General features: G+C 38.7%; 1 protein-coding gene across 1 annotated transcript in view; it reads left to right on the forward strand.

Annotated features, from left to right (window-relative positions):
- APBA2 (amyloid beta precursor protein binding family A member 2) overlaps positions 1-18,598 on the forward strand; it is a 155,452-nt gene extending 136,854 nt beyond the window's left edge. The window contains exons 13-14 of the mRNA XM_053464224.1: positions 15,646-15,786; positions 18,191-18,598. Of these exons, the coding sequence (XP_053320199.1) occupies positions 15,646-15,786; positions 18,191-18,262 (213 nt within the window). The 3' untranslated portion in view covers positions 18,263-18,598. The remainder of the gene's footprint in view (positions 1-15,645; positions 15,787-18,190) is intronic.

Here is an 18,598-nt window from a genome sequence, read left to right on the forward strand (position 1 = left end):
ACATGGAAACTTCTGCCAAAATGGCGGCGCTGCTGTGATATCATCCCTGATCCTCCAATCGGGGAAGAGGATGTCACCAAAAACTCCATCCTATTGGAGGATCACATGAGAGCAATATGACAGCGCTTGCAGTGACGTCCTCTCCTCCGATTGGATGATCTGGGAGATGACGCCACCGTATTCGCTGACATATTGCCCTCAGCTCAAATGAGGGCAATATGGCGACGCTTGCGGTGAAATTCACTCCCCAATTGGATGATCTGGGGAGGACTTTACTTTAGTCAGGTCTAGTGGAGGTGAGATGAAAATTTGATTGTCTGAAATGTACATGTAAAAATGTATCCAGTTTAGTCTTCATACAAAATGCACACCTTGTTGGATAGCTTTCAGGGCAGGGTTTTCAGTGGTTTGAATATAGCATTGATTTGTGTGTTCGTACCGTTAAATGTACGGTCATTTTCGGGATACAAAATTGCTTGTCACAGTGTTTTTATGACCCTTTTTGCTAATTATACTTTAGTCAGGGCACTGTGATAGCTTGTGTCTTATAGATTTATAGTTATATACTTAATTAGTTACTTAGCTATATACCCTATGTACAATGTAAGCGATGTGAAAGCTATACTCTAATATTTAATGTCCTTATAGTTTCTAAGGTATTTTATCACCATCTAGTGGCGAGACTGCTACACTGCATAGTACTTCTATTGTCAAAAGGAAATCTCACTTTCTTTTAACATTAGCACCCATAATTTCCATATCTGTTCTTTCAGTCATATTTTAAGAGTGACATGATGAAATCATTTATAATAAAATATATGTTTGTAAGATACTATATGGAATTTATAGCCTAACTTGTATAGGAGTGAAACATTGTTTAGTTAATATAGGATTGGCAAACAGACCTTATATTAATGTTACTGTTAGTTTTGTTATGAGATTATCAATGGTGTCCACTCTGTGTTTCTGAAAGGGATATAGCTCTTTGCTATGTGGCTGAATACACACCACATGTCTAGACAGAGCCAGTTGAAATACAATTTAACAATGTAGTATGTACTTTTAAATACTTGACAGCAATGACATTTCACATTATCAGGCCATTATTGTACATTACAAATTTAATTATATGAAAACTAAAGACCAAGTAGTCTGGTGTTTCAGCCTTCTTCATGTCACAAAATGAATTTTCCATTATTATGTCATGTGAAACCTGATCTGCGCACATTTTTATGCCTGCAAATTGCCATTTATGGTTCATTTTGCAATCAATTTATGTTTCTATGTATGTTACTGATTTACCTTGCATAGAGCACTATTGGGGTTTATTTACTAACAGTGGAAGTTTGCAGATGAGTTTGCAGGAGAGCTGTGGTTTCAACTCACCACCTGCTTTATTCATTATAATGGACCACCCCTGCCGGGTTTGAAGGGCTTGCCTTGCATGATACATAAAGACTTAGAGGTGACATTAGAAAGTACTGTATTTGCTCGATTATAAGACGACCCTGATTATAAGACGACCCCCCAAAATCTAAATATTAATTTAGGAAAAAAACAAAAAGCCTGAATATAAGACTACCCTATAGGAAAAAAAGTTTTACTAGTAAATATTAATTCATGTAAACAATATTTTCATATTTAATACAAGCTATGATTGAGAAAAATATATATTTTTTTATTTCCTTTTATTTGCCAACCTGCCCCCCCCAGTTATGCACATCTGCCTCCAGGGTTGCCACTCTGCCCCAGAAATGCCTTATACCCCCTATTTGCCACTCTGCCCCATGATGTGCCTTTAACCCTCTATATGCCACTCTGCCTCCAGAAATGTCTTATACCCTCCTATATGCCACTCTGCCCCATGATATGCCTTTTAATCCCCTATATGCCAGAGTGGCAAATAGGGGGTATAAGGCATTTCTGGGGGTGTATATATATATAAACTGCTAACAGCAATCACACTCCTATCAAGCCAAGGCAGCCAGTACATGCTGGAACCTGAGGATGATAGGAGTGTGAGTACAGCCTCCCTATGCCATGCTACCACCACCCTTACACATCCATACTAACACACACTCATTCACAAACCTTTAAATACTCATTCATTCCATTAATCTCACACACACACACACACACACACACACTCAAACCCCCCCACCCCCTTACCTGAACTGCAGATCTCTCACTCGAAGACTTCTGCAGGGTCCCGGCTGTGAGTGCAACTTCTCTGGCCCCGCCCCCCAGAGGAAGGAGGGGGGGAGGCAGAGTTATGTGACACTCCTCTAGCTTCCTTTTCTCCTGCTGCTCGCGACCAAAGCCCGGTAAGTAGCATGGCCCCAGCGGACATTTTGAGGTCTTATTAGAAGACGACCTCGATTATAAGACGAGGGGTATTTTTCAGAGCATTTGCTCTGAAAAAAACCTCGTCTTATAATCGAGCAAATACGGTATTTGTTCACCAAGGCAGTAATGGATAAGTGTAATTGACCTTCCAATAGTGGTGTAGATTAATTTGGTGTGGAATTTAAGCATATATGGCATAGATATAAGGCTCTTCCAAACATAAGACAAGGCCAAGGAACAGAAAAGGTTTTACAACAAACTCTTTCTTTCTTGGACCTTCATAATACTTAGTGAAGTTGGTGAGTTTGTACTCCAACTGTCCTGCAAAGTCTAATTTTGTTACATAAACCACTTGTTTCCTGTCTTTAAATATTTATTGACAGTTCAAGCAATAAACAATTTAAACATGTCCCACAAAAACAAAATGTTTGAGAGCTGCTGAACTAGTTTATATCGAGATATCAATCAGTGCGCTGCTTGTGTGCATGACGAAGAAGTCAATATTCAGAGCATTGGCCAAATTCCTTAGCCGCACAAATTCCTTATTCCCACCCTTTCTTCCTATCCACCTCTCACTTATACAAATGTAAAACACTCCACTTAAGTATACCATAGTTGTATTTGATCGAAATGAGGAATTATTCCAAAATTGACTGGTTAATCTTTTTATAATGGTTTTTCAGGTTTTTAGAATTGAATTACATGACTTCTTAAGAGTAAATTAAATGGATTTTTTAATAGCAAAAGCACATTTTGGAGACAAATATTTAACAGAAAAAAAGTAATTTGTTTGACTAAATCCTACATCATAGCTGGATTTGTTAGTTTTGTCTTTAAAACCAGCCTCTGCTTTAATATAATTGACTCCAATTTTCTATTATTCAAAAAAGTGAGCAATTCCATTAACACAGCATGTGCTTTTCTTGACCTTGGAATGTATGATATCAATTACATTTTGGCTAATGACAGATCTGAACAATGACTTGATTGATGCACCCTCAAGCTAATTAAGAAAGTAACGTAAAGGACAAAATGGCTGGAGATACAGAGAAATATTTCATTTTATCTCTGTAGAAAGTAAAATACTTTCTGTACCATCAAATGCCAGTAGATGGTAGACTTCCCTATGATATACACAATGCTCAGCTCTGCAATGCAATATACTAATTAGGAGAAGCAATAAACAATATACTATGAACATCAGTGAACACCGTCGCATTTCATGCTATTTTGGTATGTGCTTGCATTCAGAGGTGGCATAATGTGTATTGGAAGTATAATGCCACAAATACTGGTGCCAGCTGGAACGTGTCTAAAGTAAATGGTTGTAGGATTAGATGAGGAGAGGCTTATGTCAACCATCCAAATCCATTATCCAGCTTTGTAACAAGATCTCATGGTGATAACTGTAAGCAGAATCAAAGTAGCATTTTGACCATCTGTAGTGAAAATGTTCTTTATTTATTTTTCTACGGAAAATGTGCAGGAATTCTACCATATACATAGAAGAAGGTACAAGGTTTTCATCCAACATGTGATATCCATTTTTTTTCTGGGGAAACTAAAAAAAAATGATAGTCATTTTGGAAAGAAATTACCCATGTTAGTCATTATCTCTTAATGCACATTAAGGGTAGGCTCATACCGAAGTGCTCGCTTGCTGTGTCATGTCAAAGAGAAAGCATGGGTTCAAGGTCCACAGCTTGTTAAAACTGGAAGTGCCCATCCTAAGCATGGATATTTCTGTATCTGAACGGGAAGGTCATCTGAAACCAAGAAATGATTTTGACATGGAACAGACTAAATTTAAAGATGGAGAGGAATCTTTCACAACTAGCAATTCGCATTTATGTTGTAAAACAAAACATGAAATAAACAGTGGTCCGTTTAATCTCAGTTAATGAATGTGGGCCAATATATGTTTTCTATCAGTTTTTTTCTCCAATGCAAATGGTAAAAGGCTTAATATTCAATTACCTGTTATAGATTTGTCCCCCGTATATAGAATCCAACCCAATATAAACATAGAATTTGATGGCAGACAAAAAACATTTGGCCCATCTAGTCGGCCCCTTTTTTCCTGGTGATCTTCTGTTAGATTCAGGATAGCGTTATCCCTTGCATGTTTAATTTCTATTACTGTATTAGCCTCTACCACTTCTGATGGGAGACTCTGTATCATCTGCAAAAAAGACATGCTTTATTTTTAAGATCTTTTGTAATATTGCCAATAAAATGTCTATAATGCAATGTCATAAAAGTTCCTGTTGGTGTAATGGTGTTACCTCCTCCGTGGTGTCTTCTCTTCCACGAGCAGGGATGCCAGGACACAGCCCGCGCGTTCGGCTTCCTGCTCATTTCGTTGACAGGCGCTACCGCCTGGGCTATCCTCCTCCTATACGCCCGTCCCCGCAGAGTTCAAGGGATCTCGACGTCATGACAGCCGTGCGCGAACGGCTAACTCATGAATATTCATGTCGCTTCTTAAAGCGACATTTATCCCCCCCCTCCAGTTTCATGGAGGGATATTTAAACCCTTGTTTGGCACTATACCTTAGCCTGTGATAGTGCCTTATTGCCTACACTAGCGTTTGACCTGCTTCATCTATTTGGTATTGATTCCGGCTTGTTCCTGACCTATGTAGTTTGGTGCCTGCCCTGACCTTTTCTTGTGACCCCAACTACTCTTTTGCCTGACCCTCGGAAATTATTATTACCGTATTTGCTCGATTATAAGACGAGGTTTTTTCCAAAGCAAATGCTCTGAAAAATTCCCCTCATCTTATAATCGAGGTCGTCTTCTAATCAGACCTCATTCTGCTGGGGCCAGGCTGCTTACCGGGCTTTGGTCGCGAGCAGCGTCCAGGAGAACAGGAAGCTAGCACAGTCCTCACATAACTCTGCCTCCCCCCTCCTTCCTCTGGGGGCGGGGCCAGAGAAGTTGCTCGCACAGCCGGACCCCTGCAGAAGTCTGCGAGTGGGGGAGATCTGCAGTTCAGGTAAGGGGGTGGGGGAGGGTTTTTGCACAAGTATGGAATGAATGAGTATTTAAATGTTTGTGAATGAGTGTGTGTGTGTGATAGCATGGATGTGTAAGGGTGGTGGGGGTGGGGGTGGTAGCATGGCATAGGGAGGCTGTAATCACACTACTATCATCCACAGGTTCCAGCATGTACTGGCTGCCTTGGCTTGATAGGAGTGTGATTGCTGTTAGCAGTTATATATATATATACCTCCAGAAATGCATTTTAACCCCCTATATGCCACTCAGCCCCATGATATGCCTTTTAACCCCCTATATGCCAGAGTGGCATATAGGGGTATAAGGCATATCATGGGGCAGAGGGGCATGTAGGGGTTAAAAGGCATATCATGGGGCAGAGTGGCAAATAGGGGGTATAAGGCATTTCTGGGGGCAGAGTGGCAAGCCTGGGGGCAGATGTGCATAACTGGGGGGGCAGGTTGGCAAATTAAAGGAAATAAAAAATATATATTTTTCTCAATCATAGCTTTTATTAAATATGAAAATTAGTTTACATGAATTAATATTTACTGGTAAAACTTTTTTCCTATAGGGTAGTCTTATATTCAGGCTTTTTGTTTTTTTCCTAAATTAATTTTTTGATTTTGGGGTCGTCTTATAATCAGGGTCGTCTTATAATCGAGCAAATACGGTATTTTTTTTATTTGTGTTCCTGAATTATCTTGAACCTTCTACTTTGCTGTATCAGTGGTTATCGGCCCACATCTCCGTTGCGCTGGTTGCTGAGCGTCCTATCTTCGTTAGGAGGCGCCTTTTCTGCAGCGCAGATCCACAGCCTGTACCTGTCGTGACAAATGGTCAGGTGTCCCTATACTTTTGTCCATATAGTGTATTTGTACATGCTGTAGTTGAGATTATTTAGACTATGAGTTGGAACTAGTAGAGGTAATTTTTGAACTTTTCTAAAGTTATCAAAAAAAAAGTTAAATATGTTCTTGCCATTGCATGATCAAAGCTTCCTTTCACAATTTCCAGAAAAAATGTTACATTACTTTTTGATGATCCTATTTCATTGCAAAAAAACCCCCCAAAACATCCATAAAAAAATTATTTGTAATAGTAATTTTTTTGCAAATTTTACAATTTGGAGATTAGATTTTCATGCTACACATTATTTTCGAAGGAATTAGAAAGCGGGAACTAAAGAAAATAAAATGTAATTAATACTATATTTTATTGTTGCAGTAATTAAATTCAGCTCGTGATTCCTGTTGGTATGTTGTGTGGAATATAATTCTTAATGGTTGCTTTAGTTTGTCTGATCCAGATATGATAATAATGCATTTTTATGAAAATGTCACTGCATAATAAGATTTCTCCAGTCATTAAAATATGCCGCTGTCTTTTAAAGATTGGGATTGTGTAAAGGAAGGCTGCTGGTCCAGAACAGTTTTTTTTTTTTGCTTTTTTTTTATTATAATAACCTTGCACTATAATAATTTGATGTATTGTAACAGTACTTTGAGGATTTATATACTTTATAGGAATTATTTGCTCCAGCTAATATAGCAGACGCGCACTGAGGAATGTTTAGTGTTAAATTGGAAGCGCGCTAACAGACTTATAGCAGACGTCTCTCAAATTGATGTGTGGCACTCCAAAGAAGGCATAATTTTCCAGAATGGGTGTAATTAAACATCCTCCACCTACATGTCATTTCCGCATTATGCATACAGCTGCTAGTTATTTACTTGGCTTGCCACATGGCAGATTTTATATTTTTTCCTTTTGCTTTCATCCTTCATTTTGTCTTTGTGTAAAATGCAAAGCCACTCAGCTTTCGAAAATCTCTAATGGCAGAAAAGAGCTACTTAATCTCTTCTTGATCCCAGTGAGTCGCCAAAGTAAAGTCTTTACCATAAAAACCTCATATCTACTGTTCTTCAGTTACAGAAGCACAGAATATGTACATCAGGTTAAAAAAGTGTTGTTTCTATAAATGTACGTGTAATTCCAGAGTTGACTACTGGAGCACCAGAAGATTCCTTAACTACGTATGTGAATTTAAGATAACAAAAAAATATCCAACCTTCTTGCTTGAAAAGAACAAGCGTTTGGACAACCCTCATGCTAACACCTAACTACTGCAGCAGTGATGTGACAGGAATGTGGGTTTAGGTAAATGAAAGCAGTTGAAAATTGCAGATGCAAATCTTTATTGTGAAAGTAAATAGGTAAATACAGTATTAGAGCGCCGTTAATATTAAAATGACTCATTAACAATATGGTGCTACATGTGCTGACATAGACTCAGTGTTCTGCATAAGGTTCATTATAGCAGTAAGATTCCCCGAATGACCCATGCCTACTTTTTAACTTCAGCGCAGAATAAGATGTTTGATAGGATGACATGGCCATACCGTTTACACCTCTTGGGCCACCAAGAACTTGTTACCCGGTTCATATATTACAGCTGTCTAGTGAAATGCTTGGACACGTTCAGCTATCCATTTTGTCCCCGGGAATAGATGGTCATGCAGATGATACTTACAGAGTGTGGCACCCAGATGAACTGTGAACATGGAAGTGTGTTATGCGTGTTGGTCGCCACGACTTGTCCTTTGGCAGTAGATGTCATTCTGTTCAAGCTAGAAAATAGGTGATTTACACAAAACTAGATAATATGTAAAGAGGTCAGCAATGAAGGAAAATCAACTTAAAAGATGTAAGATGCTAGCACACAAAAGATTGGGTAGTAGGATTTTTCATTTTGGTTTAGCAACTGTCCTCTAGCCCTCTAGTTCAGGAGCAGCACGTTTCAATCAATATACTATACATTATACGGTATATAACCCTTTCATTAAAACCTCAGGCAGTAATTGTATTTACATTAAGAAAAATGGGCATCTTAGATGATCAAATATTATATGCTGTCAAATTCTATGTTTCTATATATTGATGAAAGAAACATGGGAGCTTGCCTTGAGTAGTTAGGAAACATGAAAAGGAAGATCATTTGATTTTAATGGAATGACGATTCAGAGGATTATGTAAATATACTAAAAACAGGTGTGTGTAATGATACTCACCCATGGAAATGTCTGCCTGTGTCCTATGTTCCCATGGAAACTCCATATGCTTTACTGGGGTAGCTATCAGCAACAGTAGGTCACATTGAAAACACATTGCTACAACCATGGAAGGTGCAGTTGCTCTTAGACAAAACATTAATTGACCGCTCCAACCTTTATAACACATAAGCTTATTGAATAAAAAGAACACAAACTCTTAAGGAACATGTTCAGTATATATGGCAATAGCCTTCTTCCATGTCACATGATAGTGAAGCTTTGCCTTGGAGAATTTATCTGGAAAGATTTGGATATTTAATTGTACTAATAATGTTTTAATAGACATGCGCTTCCATGTCTCACAGCTCCACTTCTGTGTCTCGCATCTTCTTGCTCTATATATTCTTGCCTGGTCCACATCTTAACAGACAAACTGCTGTTGAACTTCCACCAAAATAGCGGAGCTTCCCGTGATGTTCTCTCCCCACCCGATCCTTCTATCAGGGGAGAGTATGTCATCAGAAACTCCGTCATTGTGACAGAAGTTCACACAAGGTTATCGTAGCACAAAGTGGTGGAGCTGCTGGTGACATCTTCGGCCTGCTTCTCCAATTGGGGGAGAGGACGTCGCCAGAAAATAGAAAAGAACAAGAAGATGAAGAACAAGAAGGTGCGAGACACGGAAGCAGAGCTGTGAGACATGAAAGCGAAGCTGCGAGACACGGAAGTGGTCGGCAGAGAAGGTAGGGAGACATTTAGAGAGTGGGAGGGAATGGGAGGGAAAATAATTAAATTGTTACATTTGCAATTCATACAAATCCGAATGCACAACTCTAGTTTCTAATGCTGCCTTTAGTTATAGTGATATATTGTGCGGACTAGTCAGTTAGCTCATTGTCAATACTTTGTACGTTTTTTTTTTAATTCAGTAATATGTAGATTTTTGTTTCCACTGATGAAGAGCTTTGTGACTTAAACCAAGCAGATATATATGTAGCTGTAAATGGTGAAAGGTTTGTTTTGAAAACTAAAGAACAGCTTGGTGAGTTTATTGATTTTTAGCTTTGGCTGAATTTTTTTTTTGTTCTTGGTCAAAAAGATACAAAAGGTTAGAAGTTATCTCCTGTGACAGTAACAGTAGCCGCTGGGGCTGCTCTTTTATCTCAGTGGTGAAACTCTCGAACAGAAAGCTGAAGATTGCCATTTCTACAGTGGCTGCAGGCTGCACTGAAAGGGTTATTTGCCCCATGCTGCTTCAGGTAAAATGTAATGAAAAGTAAAGAGCTTTTGGTTAAATTCTTTTAAAAAAAAATCCTCAAAGGAGAAATTGGTTAGTTTTCAGCAATTCAAGGCTCTAAATTCTCCAGAATCCTAGTTGTAATCTTCAGACTTATACAAGTAATCCTGACCATGTTATAAAAATTGATATATTTTACCTGTGTAGGGCAAATGTAATAAGGATAATTATGTGTGATGACATATGTTAGCTGAGGTTTGGTTTTAAAGCCTTTCTTACACCTTCTATAATTACATGGCAAGCAAAGTTACCATGACTGCCAAGGGTTCTAGGTGATGAGATGCAAATGAGCTTTCCTAGAATACCAGGTTTAACCACTGCCCGCTTTAAAAGAAATTTAAAGTATATGTGTGTGTAGCACAAAAAAAATATTCAGAAGTGTGTGATCTGGAATACTGCTGGTAAATTTTTTTAACCATGTTGATCAAGTAGTTTTGCTTAAAATAATAATTGATTACCTATAACTAGAGTAGCTGAGACTGTTCGGATTGTCGGTTCCACAAAAAGATTTATCTCCCTAGCCTTTTTGGCAGGTTCTAAACTAGTATTCTTCAAGCAATTTTCCTGAAATGTCACATACATGCATGGCCCAGGTTGAGTGTGTATGCGGAAAGTGGTTTACTTTTGGCTCACAGGGCAACCCAAGCCACCCAGTAATATAGTAGCGCTTAAAACACATTTGGAAGACAGTAATAACACCGATCATATTGATCAATTGATTCATTATTATAGAAAGTCTTTGTAACAGCAGTAAATATTAGTGTAAGGCACAGTGCTGAGTACAGCGAGGGGAGACAGAGAGCCTTGAGACAACCCAGTACTGGGTCCTGATGAAAAGATTGAAGAACCCTGTTCTAACATGTAGTGGGTTTGATTTAATTACCCTAATGGATAACCTTATCATTTTAAAATTTTCAATATATGACCATACTTACTACATTTACTAGAAACCACATCACATCTTATTTGGGCAGAACTGTGTAATGCCAGTTCCACACCTCTCAACATTTTCAATGAAAAAAGAAGAGCCAATCCTTTTATGTGGCCTTGTGATATATTGAATGCTATTTATGTTGCTAAAATACTAATGAATTGCATAATTATGTCCATCCATTGAGTTACACTGAGCTACTCTGAGGCAGTGAAGCCATTCGTTTTGCCACATCTTTGTCACTGAATTTAGTTTCAGTTAGGTAAAATAGCATTACTTTTATATACAGAGCTCCGAAGAGACATGGGACACATGGTACCTTCAAGTTACTTTTAGTCTACAACAGGAAGAATACTTTACTATTTGCTGATGTCATGGGATACACCAGATATTGATACATCTATTATTCCATATGATAATGTTTTCTCCCAATTAAGGGGACCTGAAAATGTGTCAATGGGTGTGAATGATATAATAAGGAATGGGCATGCTTGGGTGTTTGAATAAGTGTTTTCAGGGTTTGGAAGGACCTAACCCCACCGCAAAGATAATGGGACAAAGATTTCATGGCTGATAAGAACCACTGGCCCATCTAGTTTGCCTATTATTCCTGCTGTAAAAATCTCAAAACCATGTATATATATATATATATATATATATATATATATATATATGTATAACCTTTGACCATCTAAAGAGGTCTATGACCATTTGTCCTATCATTTATATTCTTCTTTGTGCTTTGTGGAAACCTTTAATGTATTTAAATGTTTCTATCGCATCCCCTCTCTTTCTTCTGTATATCTCTATGTATACAAATCTCACTTTGCATGTAGACAGAGATGATACAGTTTTTAATGTCTTAAGCCTGTCTTGTATTTGTAATCTCTATCATCATCGTAAACAGCAGAGAATATTGAGCTTCTCCTCTGAATCCCCCTTTCCATGAATATGTAGAATTTAAATTTACATATTGTACAGGTACTGGAAGAGAAAAACACCACCTTCTCCATTTAGAATATCTCAAGGAAAAGTATTTAGCATAAACAAAACCTTATTATAGATGTTGACTAACAGACAGGCTTTTATCTTTTGAGTTAATGCACAATGCAGAATTCGTTGGCTTCTTTAATTTGAATATTTTTTTTCCTCTCATAAGTAGCAGAACCTGTATGTATGTAATTGTTTTTTTCAAGTAGTCCTACCTAAATCTTAGAGAAAACTGTTGCTGATGTTCAAGTTAGTTTTGCTCCAGTGCTTTCTATTTTCAACCTCATTACCCCCTGAGAATCTCGCATTGCAATAACAAATACAGAGCATCACCTACCCCGTTTAAAGCTGCTCAGATTTCATCAAAGATCTACTAGGTGAGTTTTTTCATTTATAAAAAGTGCATAATATCTTTTTCTTGGATAGCATAAAACTCATTAGGTACTTTGTTGGAATGGCAGATTTGAGCATTTAAAAAATGAATGGCAGTTCATCTTTTTTCTTATAATAAAGAAAATACATGCAATCAAGTTCATAACAAACCATACGCTATGTCAACATAATAAATGAAATATTTTATAGATAAAAGAAGACCAGCAATTGATAAACATCAATATAGAAAATTCTGTAAACAAGTGTCTGGTCTCCCTTGTGTTGAATCATGCTGATGTTGTGTATATGTATTATGTGTGTGTGTATGAATGTACTATATTTTTATATATATATATATATATATATATATATATATATATATACATACTGCCATTTAGAAGTTTGAATGCCACTGAAAGAAACGCAAATTGTTGTCTAGTAAAGTAACATCAAGTGGATCAGAAATACCATGTAGACATTGGCAATGTAGACATAATGTTGTAAATGATTATTGTACCTGGAAACGAATGATTTTAATGGAATATCTTCATTAATGTATGTTAACACCCAACTATTTTAAACTGGATTATTTCATACTTTTAAATATTAGTGTCATATATTATAGATACATAGTTTATTCTTTGAAAGTTTTATTTATTAGGATTGCTGAATGAATCACCATGCAGTAAATCATCACAAAGACATGTATTTATTAAGAGGGATTGTTGCGATGAAAAAAAAAAGGTATTATTAGACTACCTCTTCCTTGTTCCCAATGAACACATGCCTTTTATTTATGGTAACGGCAACCTCTATTAAATTAACACATGAACTTTAAGCATATACTTAATCTTTGTCCAGAAAAGTACATTGGGAACAAAATAAATGTAACTGCCTCTATGTGTTTAAGTGCTTAATGACATAAACCCCAAGATGTGCTGCTTGAACATTATTTTCCCGTGACTGTCCCCATGAGAGTTCTATAACTGTGGTATACACCAGCACTCAATATGCATTAATTAGGAACATGTCCGGAAAGAAGTTTACATGAACAGCCACAAAATGATCCACAGGGTATAATTGATTATGGATGATATAAATGCTTGCAGGGAAATGGTTCATTCATTTTCCGTAGTTTTATATGTACTTAGAAAGATTTGTTATCCATAGTATTGACCTACCGTACATTTTATTAAAGGTGACCGGAGAAAATGTGGATTACATGGGACGCTGAATGTGGTCATATTTCTAAGCAGATGCCGGGAAATCTGTTGCTAACTGTGCAATCTGAAATGATATATATATAATATCTACTAAATTATTGTATCGCAGAATCATTTAAAGCAATAGTGGCAATGCATCCTAGAATCATATGGGAACTTTTATCTGTTTCATTTGTGTTCCTCAGTATTTAATGTTATATTTAATGGAGAGAATAACATTTTTGTTGAATTTTGTGGGGCAATAATTATTAGCTGAGTATATGATTACCTTCATATAATATACATATATCCTTTGCTCTTCCTATATCTATAAACTTGCGATTAAACAGTAGTGCCATAAGAAACAAATGGCTTTTGGCTTTCCATGCTGCCTGATCATCTCAAACTTCTGATAGACATGGAACATGGATGTCACCCTCTTTACTGCTAGACATATAGTGGTTAGGTAGGAAGTAAGTGGCAGGAAATGGCCAGAATCTGGGTTGGGATCAGGGCCGGCCTTTGGGGTGTGCGACCTGTGCGACCGCACAGGGCGCCACACTCCAGGGGGCGCCGCCGCGGGGTCCGCTGCCGCCAGTATGGGGGCACCCGGCACCCCTCCAGAGACGGACAGTAATGTCCGCCGCTGGAGGAGCAGGCTCGCAAGGGAGTAGTATCGGAGGTCTTTAACAGACCTCCGATACCGCTCCCTTGTGATCCCCGCGGCAACAGCTGCTGTGCGCCGGGGTTTGCTGTCAGATCCCGGCGCACAGCACTGAAGCCGCGCCCACCGGTCTCCGTGCCCTCTGACCCGGAAGAAGAGAAGACAGAAGAACTAAGAAGAAGAGTGAAGAGGAGGCAAAGAAACTGAGAGAGGAAAGGTAGGAAAGCATAGAGTGACAGTGAGAGTGGATTGGTGTATATGTGTGGTTTGGTATATATGTGTGGTTTGGTATATATGTGTGGTTTGGTGTATGTGTGTGGATTGGTGTATATGTGTGGATTGGTATATATGTGTGGATTGGTATGCGTGTGGATTGGTATATATGTGTGGATTGGTGTATATGTGTGGATTGGTGTATACGTGTGTGGATTGGTGTATATGTGTGGATTGGTGTATATGTGTGGATTGGTATGTGTGTGTGGATTGGTGTATATGTGTGGAGTGGATTGGTGTATATGTGTGGATTGGTGTATATGTGTGGATTGGTGTATATGTGTGGATTGGTGTATATGTGTGGATTGGTATGTGTGTGTGGATTGGTGTATATATGTGGATTGGTGTATATGTGTGGAGTGGATTGGTGTATATGTGTGGAGTGGATTGGTGTATGTGTGTGGATTGGTGTATGTGTGTGGATTGGTGTATGTGTGTGGATTGGTAAGGGTGTGAGAGTGATGGGTGTTATGCTGTACCATTTCCAATGTATTTTTCATTATATAATTATGCTCTAAAGTACATCATAACTCCCATCACTCTATACTGTTCCATACAGTGGCAGAGCTGGGAGGCAGAGGCCTTGCACCCTCACCGCAGGACTTCTGAAAGGTAAGTGAACTTCAAAGAGGGAGAGGGTAGATAGTTAGGAGGGGGTAGATAGGGAGAATGGAGTGAGACGGGGTACATAGGGCAATCATACTCCTATCATGCCAAGTAGTCTACGAGTACATCCTGGAATCTGCGGGCATGATAAGAATGTGATTGCTGTTAATCATATATATATATATATATAAATATTGTTATTTAATTGTTTTGTTATGTGTTATGGTGTGGGGGGGTCATATTCGGTTTCGGCCAGGTAAATGCTGCACTTTTGGTTTCAGTCCAGAATTCGTTTCGGTGCATCCCTACTACTAAGCCAGACAATGAAGTGGTAGGCCTACACCACATCAATGTTTGGCGTAGTATATAGTGATTGGGGTTTTGTTACAAGTTTTGATTCCTTTCTTTTTTTGGGATGGGGGGGCGCCAGACGAGTAGTCCGCACAGGGCGCCAGAACACCTAAGGCCGGCTCTGGTTGGGATGTGACCAAACCCTACCCATAGATTGATGAAAGAGACCCGGAATCCTTGGAAGCAAATGCTTCACTAGGAAACTCTGAGTCAAACCTGGATGGACATACATTAATGTTCTATCTTCTTAATGCATATACAATAAACATGGAAATAACAGTAATCAAACGTGCGTGTAGTGCGTGTGGAGCTAGAAATTTAAAATATACATTAAGAGCATTGCTGTTATCCGTAAAAAAATGTTTTTTAACAAAAATTCATATTTATTTTCACCGTTCTCATTGAAAGTGTTTGGTTAATATGGGGATGGGTAAGAGAGGCTTGGAATTAAACAACAACAAAATACATTTATAGAATAGCATTTACGTTCAGGGGTTCTGTTGATCTTCCCACCTTTAAACATTCTTGAAATGTAACTGGATTTTCTTTTATTCACTAGATCTGCAGCCTAATGAGAGGTGGGATAGCTGAGAGAGGTGGCGTCAGAGTTGGACATCGTATCATCGAAATCAATGGACAGAGTGTTGTAGCAACAGCTCATGAAAAGATAGTTCAAGCTCTTTCGAATTCAGTTGGAGAGGTAAGAGATTGTTATGAGGTGATGTGATACCATAGTTTTTGCTTTTGCTTGTAGATTAGACATATACTATAACATAATCATGCTAATAATGACGTGCTGATTGCACATCTTAGATCCCAGATCTTATCACAGTGCTTATACTGTCACCCAATAGCAGCTGTAATATTGAAACGAGGATCTGACATTAATATTCATCTATAAAGATGCTACAAACTGATCTATACATTATGTGCGCTGAATAGAAGTTCCAGGAGACTTCTGGAGACAAAGGTTTCCACAAGGGAAGCCGTCTTCTGAAAAATCCAGAAGAGTCCATTCTCTCACTGAGAGCGCCTACATTTTCTAACTTTCAATCATTGACTCCTTTGACCTAAAATATTATTCCAACTCCTTTCAAACCGAGGTAAACGTAAACAGGGCAAGGAAAGAGAGTGATAACTTAAAGACAAAATACTACTTAACTATACTAGATGAAAACCTTTAAAATAAATATGTCCAAAACAAGTATACCTATCGATAAACAATAAGCACGAGCACAGATTTTGTGCGACCATGACCGTTCCCCTTTAAGTACATATTATATTAGGAAAACAGGCAATGTTTTAGTGTTCTGTTGTTAGATTGCCAATACTTTTCTACTGCAGTCATATATTCCCATACTGAAGGCTCAATGGGCAACAGAGGCAGATACTAACTTTCATTTGCAGCCCATTAATATTCTGTGTTCTCTGAATATTTTTATTTCATTGTGAACTTGATTTGTATAGATATAAAGGCATTCGATACTGAAGTCAGGCTCCCAAACTCTGACACAGCTTGCATTCACCAGCATTGTGTGGCCTGGAGCTTTGAATATTTTATTTTTCATTGATGAGATAAATTGATATTCCAAAACAGCGAAGAAAAAATGTTTTAAAAATAAAGAAAAATAAAGTCCTTTTCTCTTCCATTTCATCTGTTTGCAGCGCTGCTTTCTGTGTGGCACTAAGATAAGGAGTGCCGGTCGAGGTTATTGTCATTTTGCATTCATGCGTAGAAAAATATATTACAAAAAATCAATAGGTGGCATGGCTGGTCCACTTATGTAAGACAGAGATTTACAGCCAGAGAGAATGGGTCTGTACAGATATAGTGCACATGCATCTGTTCTAAATGACTTTGACTTACAGTATTGTTATAGAACAATATATAGCTCATACAAACATATGTACTCATAGTGCTGTTTCAGAAACAAAATGTAGGGTAGCAGGCCCAGTGGAGGTGGGTGCAAGCCCCTGTGTGGCATTACAGTGGGAAGATTGCCCCAATGCATCGCTGCTCAATGGAGATCAGATTGTCTAGATTGTAAGCTCTTTTGAGCAGGGCCCTCCTCACCTGTTGTTCCTGTAAGTCAAATTATTATGCTTTATACTACTTGTTATGTCCTGTCCACCAATTGTACAGCGCTACAGAATTTGATGCCGCTATATAAACCAATAAATAATAATAAGAGATCTCTGTTTTAACAGACTCATTTACACTGCAGTGGTTTATCCATAGCCAGGGCAGTCTCCATATTATCTACTATCTGCACCAAAAGTCTTTCTTAGGTATACCACTGGCAGATGATGTTGTCCCAGTACTTAGCACATAGGGTGGTCGGTTCGAAAAGAGGGGTCGTGAGGCGTGAGGGGTCGTGGGAGCGTGAGGCGTCTGTCTCAGGTGCTGACGCCTCATGCTGAGCGCCGGCATATGACGTCATATGCCGGCGCTCAACAGTGTAGCCGTGCACACCGCGACAGAGCAGCGAGACAGAGGCTTCGTGCCCCCACCACAGGACTGCCCGGTAACTGACCTACAAAGGTGGGTAGGGAGAGGGTAGATAGTGAGAAGGGGTAGGGAGAGGGTAGATAGTGAGAAGGGATAGGGAGAGGGTAGATAGCTAGAAGGGGGTAGGGAGAGCGTAGATAGTGAGAAGAGGGGGTAGGGAGAGGGTAGATAGTGAGAAGGGGCGTAGGGAGAGGGTAGATAGTGAGAAGGGGGGTAGGGAGAGGGTAGATAGTGTGAGAAGGGGGTAGATGGTGTGAGAAGGGGTAGATTGGGTTGGGGCGGGGGGGGCCTTAACAGATTCTCACACTGGGGCTCTGAGGCTTCTAGTTACGCCCCTGAGTCCACCTTTATTGTAAATACTTCAAATATACTGTTCTCAAGGCAATATGCCATCCACTCCACTCTTGTTCCAAAGTTCTCTCATCTTGGAGATATCAGCTTTAAATTTATCCCACTAATTTTAACAAGTCTGTCTGTGCTTTGCATCTTTCGTGTTCATAGATTTTGGACATGTATGAGTCTTATGCCAAAGGAAAAAAATAATATTTTGAAATATTCCCCCATTTTTTATTAACCTATTTTTTTTGTACTGCAGATTCACATGAAGACCATGCCAGCTGCAATGTTCAGGCTCCTTACAGGACAGGAAACACCCCTTTACATCTAACAGGAAGCAGCCATCGCAATATATAGCAAAATGGATAACAGATTCAAAATTAAGATCATCATGTCTATAAATCAACAGAGACTCCGGGCATACATTTTGTAATAAGAAAACCTTCATGGACAGATGCTCGTACTGTTTATTTTTTTCCCCTTGCTTCTTGCTTTTGCCAAAGGTTATGCCAGTCCTAAGCAAGTTTGTCACCAACAAAGAACCGAATCATTTGTAAATCACTAAATGGGACATTCTGAACTGCTTACTCATCACTATTAGGATATTTATTTGTACTGTAGGGTCTTATTGTCTGTGCTGTATGTTGTAATGGTGAATGTAGAAAAA

Source organism: Spea bombifrons, chromosome 4, assembly GCF_027358695.1.
Source record: "Spea bombifrons isolate aSpeBom1 chromosome 4, aSpeBom1.2.pri, whole genome shotgun sequence".
NCBI classification, from domain to species: domain Eukaryota; kingdom Metazoa; phylum Chordata; class Amphibia; order Anura; family Pelobatidae; genus Spea; species Spea bombifrons.